The sequence below is a fragment of the Macrobrachium rosenbergii genome, chromosome 2 (assembly GCF_040412425.1).
Source record: "Macrobrachium rosenbergii isolate ZJJX-2024 chromosome 2, ASM4041242v1, whole genome shotgun sequence".
NCBI lineage: Eukaryota > Metazoa > Arthropoda > Malacostraca > Decapoda > Palaemonidae > Macrobrachium > Macrobrachium rosenbergii.
In genome coordinates this window covers 56,121,771-56,135,736 of record NC_089742.1, presented here as the reverse complement: position 1 = coordinate 56,135,736, position 13,966 = coordinate 56,121,771, and the positions used below count along the sequence as shown (strand labels likewise).

The window sequence follows — 13,966 nt, the reverse complement described above, 5'->3', positions numbered from 1 at the left end:
TAAAAACTACTAAGGCTAGAGGGCTGCAATTCAGTATGTTTGATTGGAGGACGGATGATCAACATACCAATTTGCAGCCCTATAGCCTCAGTGGTTTTTAAAATTTGAGGGCAGACAGAAAAAGTGCGGACAGAAAAAAGTGCGGACGGACAGACAAAGCCGGCGCAATAGTCATTGATTCGGAAACGAAAAAGAGTAATTCATTTACCTATAACTGGCCCGGGGGGAAACGAGGAAATGTAATGACCTTATCTATCACAGGCTGACCTTATCTGTGATAGGCCTACAGGAAAAAGATTAAAAGAATAGGCAAGAAAACTGAGCTACTAAAAGAATGGGCAATAAATCTGGGCTGGAACTGACCTTCCATCTCGTAAGGTGGAAGGCTTCAAGAATGAAAGAAAACGAAAGCATGGGGAGAATCCCAAAGCATGCCAATGGAGGGAAAGATGTAGTCATTGACCAAGCTACCTAAGTAATACAGATCTTCGCATAATGAGAGTGGGAAGAAGTAGCTTGCTGGGTGTTACGAGGGAATCAAGAAGGGTGATTATTGATAGTCACTATAGTTCATGAGTTGTTGGGGGGTTATGAGATTTGATTGAAATTCCAATAATTGAAAAAAAAAATACTATGGCAAACTCAGTGTTTAAACCAGTGGTTCTTAACCTGGGGGACGTCAGCAATTTCCAGGGGGTGGGGGCGCGAGCCCTAGGGAAAAATTAAAAATTCTCGAATTCGTTATTCTCTTAACAAGAGTGAGGAACTAATATTCAGAAGTTTATACAAAAAATGCAAACGTATCGCCCTATAACGGTAGTTTCGTACAGTCTACTACTCTGGTTAGATTCGTTGGGCTTAGCATGTTTTGTAATTATTTACTTCCCTCCCTGTCCCTCGAAACCCCTTCACTTTCTCTTTTTTTTTCATTTTCGTTTAAATCTGGGAGGGAATTTTACTCAGAGATGCAAGGGGGGCGTGGAGGGAAGGGCCAACTCCTAAAGGGGGCGTGGTAATAAAAAGGTTGAGAACTACTGGATAATTACCAAACTTACCTCGATTTAGCCCGTCAGTTTTCACATAGCTCGAAAATTATTATTCCAAAACACCTATAAGTATGATTTAATAGAATTAAAAGTTAATCTTGAACATCCTTAAAGATACGGTTCAGTGAATAAGCTTCCAGAAGTGCGCTAACTGGAGAGGATTCCAGCAATTCCAGGAGTCAAATCAGCTGCACGCAAACGGTTGATGAAGCACCTGGTGGCCTCACTTATACCTGCAATCATTATCATCGCTTGCTCATACGTGTAATTGTGTTGAAATCCTCTGTTATTATCTTAATTGTGGTCTAGATAACAGGTTTTTAAAACTGACTGATGGTGGTTGCGTACATTCCAGAGATTCGTTGTCTAGGTCACCCTACTACTTATCAGTGGTGAAAGCTTTAAAAAAAAATAAAAAAATAAAGGTGCGCCGAAGTTTCTTCCTCGCAATCGAGTTTTCTGTACAGCGTATAACCAGGACCACCGAAAATAGATCTGTCTATCTTTTGGTGGTCTCGGTATAATACTGTATGAGCCGCGGCCCATGAATCTTTAACCACGGCCCGTTGGTGGCATGTCCTATATCGTTGCCAGATGCACGATTATGGCTAACTTTAACCCTAAATAAAATGAAAACTACTAAGGCTAGAAGGCTGCAATTTGGTGATTGATGATTGGAGGGTGGATGATCAACATGCCAGTTTGCAGCCCGCTAGCCTCAGTAGTTTTTAAGATCTGAGGACGGACGGACAGACAAAGCCGGCACAATAGTTATTTTACAGAAAAAATAAAAATGTTTCTGAAAGTATTTTAATGTTGCGCCATAAATGCTGATAAATCAGTTAGATGAGCAAAATTATTCGGATACACGAATTCGATAATTGTGAGCGAACAGTTTTTCGTTAACTAAATCTGGCTTATCCTTGTTTTGGAAAAATACGTTCGAAGTCTGCCAGTTGATCTTCGATATCATTTATGGAGATTGTACATTATTTCGAAAAAAGAACCCCATTTTAACTTCTTAGCTAAATTCCAGCGAATTCTTATCAGCATTTTAGAAGACAGGCCGCAGATTTATCTGCTGTTATTGAAGAAAAAGCCGTTAGCCCCATAAGATCAAATAATTAAAAGCTGATCACTAATTTAAAAAAAAGATACGCGTTGAGTCAGGAGTGTTCTAGAGGAATGTTTGTAAAGGTGTAGCTTTGTTCATAGATTGAAAAACTGATATTAAAATGCGAGTAAAATTTTCCTTAGATCATGACTTGAGTGAAATCAAAATCTGTAACTCTTCGCAGACTATAGAAGTAATATGTATATATATATATATATATATATATATATATATATCATATATATATATATATATATATATATACTCATATATATATATATATATATATATATAACATGACCTCATTCAAACTGAATGGTATCTAGTGGAGATATTTATTCGAAGCTTGCAACTTTTTTTTTTTTTTAATAAATATCTCCACTAGACACCATCCAGTTTGAACGAGGTCCCGTTAGTAATTGTGCTAATGCACAGAACAATTGTGTATGTGACAACGTTAACATATAAATATATATATATATATATATATATATATATATATATATATATGTGTGTGTGTGTGTGTGTGTGTGTGTGTGTGTGTGTGTGTGTGTGTACAGTATATATTTCTGAGGCTGAGCTTCAAAATCCACCCTCTGACAACGCGATGTACCAAGAAACAATTCATTTGGCCTAAAAAAAGATTCGACCTGCTTTCTTATGTCTCCTAGCAAAATCACCTAAAGCTGCAGTTCCTTTTAAAGCTCAGTATGTATTTTAGGATTATTCTTAGAGCTAAAAACGAAGAGAAAATAAAACTGTTTCTCTCGGCGAGATCAACTCAGACAATGCATATTCACATGTTAGCTATTCCACGTAACTCAGTGAAGTCACGCCACTGACTCTGACATAGATCCTTAGCCCAGGGATAAAAAAAAAAAAAAAAAGAGTGACCTCAGCCAAAATGACGGCAGAATCTCGTGAATAATCGTGCATGCGCGTCGCAGAGTTAAAACTCTGGATATTCCCAGTGAATCATAAGCCTAGGATTATGAGGGACCAGGCCGAAGTTGATGAGTTGGACGCCACGAGCCATTCTGTTGGGGAAATTGTCTGGAATTACAGACCTTCCGGTTTATTTCGGTTTATTTTCTCCTTAGGAATGTGTGAATTGCGTGGTTGGCCTCTCCCGGGAGATCCTTTCAAGGTCGTGGGTATTTTGCATTTGATGGTGAAAAACGCAGTGCTTGCTTTCTGCCATCCGAGAGAGAGACAGAGAGAGAGTGGAGGCAAGTGTGCGCGTGTTCAAGGAACTCACAGGAAAATTTCATAGGCCGTACATATTACGATGACCTTGCTAACTAGAAATTAGCAATATAGGGCTTTAAAAACAATAATGATGAATAAGAGATGAATGAATAAAAATATAATTCAAAAACAATATCTCCCGTGCCAGATCTATATAAAAGCCTTTGAAGAACTTAAATGACACCAGATTACGTAAACAAATAATCAAGAACACTTTTATCGCATCTTTCGAGTTGGTTAGGCCTATAGTACATCAGGGTATGCCTACTCTTCTCACCCTCCAGCTTTTATTTTAATACTGTATTATTCCTCTAAACTTGCAATGGACATCGGCATAATATTTACTACCCCATTAGCTTCCCCTTATAAAGAAGAAGAAGAAGAAGTAGAAGCATAACAAGTTACGTCACGCGCAAAAGCACCCTCCCAGCGCGGCGGCGGTGCGTGCCAGCTCGTCGTGAAATCCACGCCCTCTTGCTCCTTTGTTCAATCATTCCTCTTTATGACGCAACGCTAAAGGGTCGTGGGTTGTGATTACCGATAGCGGAGGGTCTCGGGGAAAACGCCCTGGGGAATGGGCCGGGGAAGAGAGATATGTGAGAGGAATTCCAGGGAAAGACGTGCAACCTTCTTGTCCGCCCTGTTTATGGCGCTGTGTTAGGGGATGAGAGTTGTAATAGCTTGGATTACCCCTTTCCGACTTCACGGGGATTTCGCAATCATGCTGTAATTATCCGACATTTATTATGGTACCGCGTAGTTAGGGCTGGATCTGACTACGCATTATTAGGGAGTTGGGTGCATTACGGCTAAAATAACTAGAATGCGGGGCATTTAACATACACTTACGATTCAAGAGTTAGGAAGAGAGACAACGCTTTAGACTCTCAGGCAATGGCATATATGACGTTATATCACCTACTGTAATGCATGCTTTTACCGAAGCTCATTCTGCCGAAATGCATACAGTCTTGACTACCTTGGAAACCAAGTAAAAAATGCGCCGAAGTTTCTTCGGCACAGTCAAGTTATCTGTACAGCGTATAATCAAGGCCACCGAAAATATATCCATCTTTCGGCGGTCTCGGTATAATGCTGTATGAGCCGCGGCCCATGAAACTTTAACCACCGCCCGGTTGTGGCCTGTCCTAAATCGTTGCCAGACGCACGATTATGGCTAACTTTAACCTTAAATAGAACACAAACTATTGAGGCTAGAGGGCTGCAATTTGGTACGTTTGATGATTGGGGTGGTGGAGGATCAACATACCAATTTGCAGCCCTCTAGTCTCAGTAGTTTTTAAGATCTGAGGACAGACAGAAAAGTGCGGACGGACGGACAGGCAAAGCCGGCACAATAGTTTTCTCTTACAGAAAACTAAAATCTTGTGAATTTCATTTAAAAATTCCGCTCTTTTTCTCTGTTAAAAGTTCAGAAATATTTAGAAACCAGAGAGAAATTGACAGACACTCTCCGACCCATAAAAAAAAATTGTTTCAAAATGTATTACCAAAGGGAGTCCAGAAGATAAAACGATCTACATAAAGCATTTACATTTAATTTACCCGGTCCGCTGGTATGGTCATTAGTGTCGTGACATCCCCCTCAGATGTTGCGAGTTCGCGCCTTCCCAGGGCGATGAAAAAATCAGTGGCTCTGTATCATAGCCAATATCATGATCAGCCACTGCCGCAGTGTGGGGTCTGCTGTGGGAGGTTGAAACCAACATTCTTTGGAAGCTTGAATTTCAAGTCAATGGTTTCATCTACCGAAATAATAAATAATACTGCAAAGGATTCGTTTGCGGCCTAAACTTCGATAACCAGTAGTATATCCCATGTTGCCAAGAAGGTTAGAAAATTTCTTTGGTCTTTGGTGATATTAATAACCTGCAAAAATAGATAATCTGAAAATTGTATGAATTTAGTTGATATACAGGTAGCGTCCGCTCAATTTTGACGAGTTTATGAAAGCAGAAAGTGAATCACAAGACCTCGTGAATTAAGAATACGGTCCTTTTTCAGAAAAAGTGTTTGTGAGAGAGAGAGAGAGAGAGAGAGAGAGAGAGAGAGAGAGAGAGAGGGTGTTTGTGTTTGGGGGGGGGGCGATGGGTGAGTGGGTGGTAGCTTTTTTTTTTTTTAAAAAGTGAGATCCTTGGTATATGTATTTGGAGGACGGCAGAGAAAGCAAATTGGGCGAATAGGATTAGTTTAATTACGCTTTTATAGTGATGGGAAAATAAGTGTAACGAAGGTAATGGACAAAAGAACCGAGAGAAGCAAAAATATAATATATATTTTGGGTGAAGGTGTACTTAGAGAGGAAGAACTACGGTCGAAAAACCGAACTGAAGAAAGTGACAGAATTCACTCTTTAAGGTAAAAGAAGCCAAGGATGAAAGAATCCTGCCATTTTTCGAGAGATGCATCGCCCCCGCAGGACGGGTAAGCGCTGTCAGTGCACCTCATGCGGTGCACAGTAGGCATTACTCGATGTTCTTTGCAGCGTCCCTTCGGTCCCTAGCCACAACCCCTTTCATATCTTTTACTGTACCATCGTTCATATTCTCTTCCTCCCATCAGACTTTCCACCCTCTCCTAACGATTGTTTCAACATTATTTTCAGCGCTGAATGACCTCATAGGTCCCAACACTTGGCGTTTGGCCTAAGTTTTATATTCCAGTTCCAGTTCCGAGATGCATTGCATGATATAAAAATATTAAAATCTCAGTTTCGAAAATGAGTCAGTCAAATAACACATGCATATTTTTCTTCGACCACATCTACCATCAGTTTCCGTAATTGAGATAAGCCTACTTTTTCCAAATACTCAGATTTCAAACTTATTGCATTCTTAACATATGCAAATGTATACGAACGCAAGTACCAAGGAATGCTCTGAATCGTTCGGTGACAACTGCATGCACCATTAATGAAAATCAGAATTTCCCAGGAGAACGGAAACATCTGATAAATATGAAACACAGTCCACAAGCTTGACAAATATTCTTGAAGTGACAGGCTTAACAAAACCTAAAGACGCATGCCATTTCCGTCCTTTAACGCTTCTGATATCCAGCCATTTCTCTGTCTAGGGAGCACGTATAAAACATTATTTTCCCATAGTACCTATCGATTTCCGTGCATAACAAGAAACGGTAATTGGAAGGCCAGAGTAGCAAGGCGTAAAAACCAAGGATACGGAGTGTGGAGGCAAGATATTATACAACGGTACATACCCTAACTTTTTATGAAGACACGAGAGTTATTTTGGGGAATGTCTTATCGAGACAGAGCCCGTAAAATGCAAAGTACGACCCCTGCTGTGAGGTCGTCAGTTTTACACCTTGTTTTATTGCTTCTTTGTGAACGACATCTAAATATGAAGGTCTCGATGTGTTAGATGAATTTTATGACTGCCTTTGGAGCTGTGTATGAACAACTACCTCCTGTTAGGATTGCGTGTAGAAAAACACTGAGATGGATGAGGCTATTCACAACAGAAATGATAATTTCATATGTTCATAAGAATTCTACCAAGAATAAAAGCTTCCTACATTCATGCATGTCATACCTGTTTGCGGAATGTCAGAATAAAAGGTGATTTTATACTTTTTTCCTGACAACTTTCACGCTTGCAGACTGACATGAGTTCAGTTGAACACGTTCAAAAGTACTAATAAGTAAAAAGTCGCAATAATGTATATGTTCGATTGTATTTTTCCAAAATACAAAAAATACAGTCGCTTCATATACATTATTGTGGCTTTTTACTTATCATTTCCGGTCACATTATAGTGACACACCGTAGATGATTCAAAAGTATCATTGGTAAATGATTTATCATGCAAGGTGAAAGAGAATGCTAGTGGATTTAACCTGCAAATCCGGGATTCTCTTACTCGCCTTTCCTTGGGAACCAAGTGGTATAAGTGCTATACACGCCAACTGAGAACAGAATTTGCTGTAATCCACTTTCAGAGGATTTCCATTCAAATATTACGAATAAACATGTAAACCAGATGTGGAGCGTAAAAGCGAAATTTCGATGCTTACGAACTTATCCAGACAAACAACAATGCTCAAGGGGGTATGAAAATGCCCTTAGGGACCAGTGATAACTCTGCCATTAGTTTGGTACATAACCCTACTTGCAAGGATAACTTCCGCCTGATGACATGCCACAGGTTTGTTCTAAATCTAACCTTCGATACAAGTCGTCAGGGCCCAAGCATGGTTGAGGGTTTTTTGGGGTGGGGGTACTACTTTCCCGGGTCCGGCAGTCGGGGGTGGGGGTACCGTAACAGCAGCTTATTTATTTTAGCTTTTATTTTTAGAGAATAAACAAAATTGCCTTGAATTATCTCGAAAACCGATATTATTTTTCCCTGGGAACTTCTCTCTGGTGTAATCCGGGAACTACATTAGAAGATCAGACAACTTGCACTTCGAGTCTTCCAATTGAATAAAATTGTTTTAGCAAGAGGTTTTTGGCAAGTAACTTCTGTATTTCATCGACCGATATTTTAGAAACCTCTCCAGTTCACAGTGAAAAACTACAAACTTAAAATAAAAAAAAAAAAAGTTTCTTCGGCGTAACCAAGATTTCTGCACAGCCGCTACAACGCGTAATCAAGGCCACCGAAAATAGATCTATCTTTCGGTGGTCTCGGTATAATGCTGTATGAACCGCGACCCATGAAACCTTAACACGGCCCGGTGGTTGCCTATCCTATATCTTTGCCAGAAGCACGCTTAAGGCTAACTTTAACCTTAAATAAAATAAAAACTACTGAGGGTAGAGGGCTGCAATTTGGTCTATTTGATGATTGGAGGGTGGATTATCAACATAACAATTTGTAGCTCTCTGGCCCCAGTACGTTTTAAGATCTGAGGGCGGACAGGAAAAGTGTGGACAGAAAAAAGCGCGGAGAGAATAAAGTGCGGACGGACAGACAAAGCCGACACAATAGCTTTCTTTTACAGAAAACTAAAAATTAGAAGCTCAGAAAAACTAATGTTCCCAAACTCATTACTTCGGAAGATGAAAATCGAGTCAGTCTCCCCTTGTTTTTCTAAAGAAAACCTTTAGGGAAAAAACTCTTGAGCCAGCAAAGTAAAGAGAGCTATTTTAGCAGTTGACCTTGCCTGAACCTTGTTGTGCTCAATGACAACAACACCCAAGGCTACGAAAATCACTGACATCAATATTGTCTCCGGGGATTCAGACAAACACCAAATAATAAACATGACTTTCTAGTTAATGAAATATAATCATACCCTTAGCACGATCGTAAAATGACGCGAGACGCTTGTTACTTGCTCCCAGGTAACCTTGACGCGTCAGAATCCAGAGGTCAGTCGGTGTTTGCCAATAATTTTCGTAAGACACTTCAAGACAAACTTTGTGATTAATTGCCTTGTAACCTTGCCCTAAATACCTTTCTTTTTCTTTTTTTCTTTACGTGAGCAGCAAAAATGGTAATTGCCTCTTACCGTACAAAAGACGTAATGGGAAAATAGGTTCATTATTCTTTGGGTTTATTGCTCATAACTTGCTTTAAAGTCCGCCTCTGTTTGCTGTATATTCACCATTACACTCGATATTCGCTTCTGGCAGTATTAGCATTCTGCAGCAAAGTGATGACATTGACTGTATGTATGTATATATATATATATATATATATATATATATATATATATATATATATATATTTATTTATTTATTTATTTATTTATACATATATTTGTATATGTATATATAACGTATATAATATATATTATATATAATGTGTATATATATATTTATAAATTTGTGTCGACACAAATTTATTGTCTTCAACTAAGTTACAGGAATTCAGTTCCCATTATCATTATTAAAACAAACTAAAATTTCCATGCATCCGGTTTGAGACAAAAACAGAATATATAGTAAGTAAGTAAGTTCCAAATTTGATGAGTAGAAATTAAAAAAGGCTACAATTTGATGTAAAGAGAAATCCGAGATGCAAAGAAGCACAAAATAAAAATGAAAGTATAAAATTTTCAAGTCAGTTGACACTGTAATTGTTAACTTTAAATTGAGTTAGTTGACACTGTAACTGTTAACTTTAAATTAAGTCAGTTGACATTGTAACTATTAACTTTAAATTGAGTCAGTTGACACTAACTGTTAACTTTAAATTGAGTCAGTTGACACTGTAACTATTAACTTTAATTGAGTCAGTTGACACTGTAACTACTAACTTTAAATTGAGTCAGGTGACACTGTAAATATTAACTTTAAACTGAGTAAGTTGACACTGTAACTATTAGCTTTAAATTGAATCAGTTGACGCTGTAACTGTTAACTTTAAATTGAGTCAGTTGACACTGTAATTATTAACTTTAAACTGAATTGTTATCATAAATTTATGAAAATGGAGCACATTCTCAAGAACAGAATAATACAATACAGTAATGCAATACAGTACAATTCTCCTTACATTTGAATAATTTATTGACATTTTTATCTATATATTTTTATTTGTTAACTTATTTTCTCTTCTGTTACTTCTTTTTGATGAACACCTTATTCTATGGAAGCTTGAATTTCAAGCCAATGGCCCCATTGTTCCATATGAACAGGGTTCATCTTCTGAATAATAATAATAATAATAATAATAATAATAATAATAATAATAATAATAATAAAAGAAGACGACCCTGCAACGAGGATATAGTATCGAGAATTAAAAGCCACGGTACATAAATATTTTAACATTACTGTGCCTTTTAATTCTCAATAATAATAATAATAATAATAATAATAGTAATAATAAATCACGTAAAATGTTCAGAATTACATAATATTTATAAAATACAAAAATACATTGTAAAAATAAGGATAGGAGAACTCACCTGTAAGCAAATGATTAGAGTGAGTTTCGCCAATACGAAGAGAGAAAGGAAAATCGAGAATGGGTAATACCCTGCATCCAAGATACCTTACCTGCATTGATGAAATTTGCACCTTTGTCGTAATTAAAACCCGTATTCACCATTTTATCTTTATTCCTCTCTTTCTTCCCGTTTTTCTTTTTCTCCAGCTTCGAGTTCAATTTCTACCTTTTCATCGCTTCCTCCTCTCTTCTGATATTCTTTTTCTTCCCGTTTCAGTAATAATAATAATTATAATAGTAATTTCCACCACTTTCTTTATTTTTCTCCCCGTTCCTTCTTCTTCACATTTGACTATTTTCTTTTCTTTGATCATTTTTCCCATCTTTCTGTTGCTTTTCGTCATCCTCCTCTCTTTCACCTTCCTCGTCCTTTATGACGTCATCTGAAGCTATGACGTCATATGAAACCATGACGTCATCTGGCATATCCTGTCCGTTGCTGCCATCTGCATTTCACGAGCCTTCTTTCGATTCTGTGCTTTCCTCTTACTTTCCTATTCAATTTCTTTCTTGTTGTTATCTAATTTCGTTTTTACTTACTAATTTGTATCCTGGTTATTTGATTACCATTTCCTAGATTCGAGTTATTATCCGTTATTTGTTTGTTCCCACAAACATCATCCGTGTCATCTCCTTTTTCAGTCAGCCTAGTCATCGATATTTATAAGAACCCCATTACTCACTCTTTCGCTTAAGAACCACTGTAAGCATTAAGTAAGGTTCTTTGCAGCGTGCCTTCGGCCCCTAGCTGCAACCCCTTTAGTTCATTTTACTCTACCTCCTTTCATATTCTCTCTCTTCCATCCGACTTTCCACCCTCTCCTAACAATTGAATCATAGTGCAACTGCGAAGTTTTCTTCCTGTTACACCTTTCAAACCCTTTACTGTCAATTTCCGATTCAGCGCTGAATGACCTCATAGGTCGCAGTGCTTGACCTCTGGCTTAAATTCTGTATTCAATTCAATTCAAATCAAAAGGAGAAGCTTCTTAAACTCACCTGGATGTCTGGGTTTGTCCGGTTTCTTGTCGTCTTTGTCCTTCTTTCCCGGCTTATCCTTGCCATCGTCCTTCTTGTCGCCTTTGGGGTTCTTCCCCTTATCTTTGTCCTTCTGCTGGTAAATGAGACCGTATAAGATTTCATGTTTTATTGGATTCTTTTCTTACTGCCGTTATTCGTCTATTTTTGGCGCTGTTTTTGTACGTAGATTATTATTGCCAACACGAACTCGGTGTTCACATTTAAATGGATGATTTCTTAACGGCGATTATTCTTCTATTTTTGGGGCTGTGTGTGTACGTAGATTATTATTATAAACGCGAACTTATAAGACTCCATAGATGTGAAAACTTTGAGAATAGAATTGATGAAATCAGTTTAACATTTTAAAACTAATTTACATTGGAACTATTTCAGCTTCCGTGAAGAAAACGAGCATATTTTATTTCATATTCTCAGTACATATTCTCCATATTCTCTAGATACTAATAAATAAATATTTTCCACATTCGCTGCATGTGGCGTGCAAATATTGAAAAACTTTCCATGTACGCTAAAGATAAGATTACAAAAGAAGACTGTTGTATGGTTTGAAGTGTGTGTATATATATATATATATATATATATATATATATATATATATATATATATATATATATATATATATATATATATATATACATATACATATATGTATATATATATATATATATATATATATATATATATATATTTACAGATAGATATATATATGTATATATATATATATATATATATATATATATATATATATATATATATATATATATATATATATATATACACACGAATATATTGTACAGATCCTCGAAATAGAATCATTCCGCGTACTTGTTAATAAGATGAATAACCAGGCTTTACACGCCTGAAGAGCGAAGATTAAAACCAAGCAGTTGCGGGATAATAAGCTAAAGCAAGCAGTCCTGAGAAGAACGCGTGCAGTAATAATTCGTAGAGATCATCAGGAAAATTTCCTGAAGGTCAGCGCTTACCTGCATAATAGCTGCTTGCAGCCATGATGAAAAATGCAGTTGAGCTTGCAAAAAATGGAGAGAGAGAGAGAGAGAGAGAGAGAGAGAGAGAGAGAGAGAGAAGAGAGAGAGAGAGAAAGAGGGAGAGAGAGTGTGTGTTATTCAACACTGAGAGCAAACTGGAGTCAGGGAGGCATTCACATGCAAAAGACAAGCATTAAGTAATTTATGAAGCAGACGGACAAACAGAATTTTTTGCAGACAGACAGAGAGAAAGACAGAATTTTTTGCAGACAGACAGAGAGAAAGACAGAATTTTTTGCAGACAGACAGAGAAAGACAGAATTTTTTGCAGACAGACAGTGAGAAAGACAGAATTTTTTGCAGACAGGCAGACATAAGGGTTTGCAGACAGACAGGGGTAAAGACAGAAGGTTTTGCAGAAAGACGGACATAAGGATTTGCAGACAGACAGACAGAGAGAAGAAAGACAGAAGATTCTGCAGACAGACAGACCAACAGGATGTTTTGCGGACAGACACACAGAATGTTTTGCAGACAGACATACATAAGGGTTTGCAGACAGACAGAGAGAAAGACAGATGGTTTTGCAGACAGATATAGGGTTTGCAGAGAGACAGAAATAAAGACAGAAGGTTCTGCAGACAGACAAACCAACAGGATGTTTTGTGGACAGACAGACAGAATGTTTTACAGACAGACAGACATAAGGGTTTACAGACAGACAGACACACAGTCAAGGGTTGGCAGACAAACAGACAGATAGATAGAAGGGTTTGTCATTTACAAGGAAAGGAAGTAGACAGACATAGAGAAAGGGCTTTAATTTTGATTAACTATTGTGAATTTTTGCTCTGGTCGTCTAAAAATAAAGTTCCTCTATTTTTCAGGGCTAGTTAACTGATGTTTTAATGTACTGTACATAATTAAATTACGGTGCTGCATTGCTACCTTAGTCTATAAATTATTGTCTTGAAAATTACCTTTACATGGAATGTCGCATGACATAGTATGTTAAAAATATTAGCTGTTAATTCAATATCAATTTTTGTGGTTTACTGAATACCACTGACAGCAAGGATATGTATATGTGTAAGTATGTTTAGTATACATCCGTATTTTGTGTGACCATATCATATTGCCTAAAAGGATGTTCCCCAATTTTGTCTCTTCGGGCCTAGGCTACATCCGGGGCACTGGACTGTCCATCTCACTGCCCCTGTCGTTTATCAATCCTCGTAAGCCGTTAATATAAAGAGGTAGAAAGGGTGGGCAACCAGGAATCAAGGAAAAGAAGAAGGAAGTCCACAGAGATTCGGGTCTGACCCAAAAGGAGTTGACGGTCCTTTCCTTGACGCGATTTTCAATGCAGGAAGGCCAACGATTTTATCTAAAAAATGACATTAATCTTTCGAGAACACTTAGGTTCATTTATTTCATATTTAGGACGAACTTGGATGGCCACAGAGCGTGAAATCGGGAGGGAAGCAGGACTCACAAAACAGAAAAACTATTCGCGACTCAACTCCTCAAGTGTTGCAGCCAGAACACAAACTAATCAGGCAGAGCTACCTAAGCCATTCTGC

The 13,966-nt window shown here is 37.7% G+C and overlaps 1 protein-coding gene across 1 annotated transcript in view; it reads right to left on the bottom strand.

The window, feature by feature from the left end:
* LOC136843139 (uncharacterized) overlaps positions 1–13,966 on the bottom strand; it is a 93,570-nt gene that overhangs the window by 23,338 nt on the left and 56,266 nt on the right. The window contains exon 12 of the mRNA XM_067111186.1: positions 11,350–11,464. Coding sequence (XP_066967287.1) covers positions 11,350–11,464 — 115 coding nt within the window. The remainder of the gene's footprint in view (positions 1–11,349; positions 11,465–13,966) is intronic.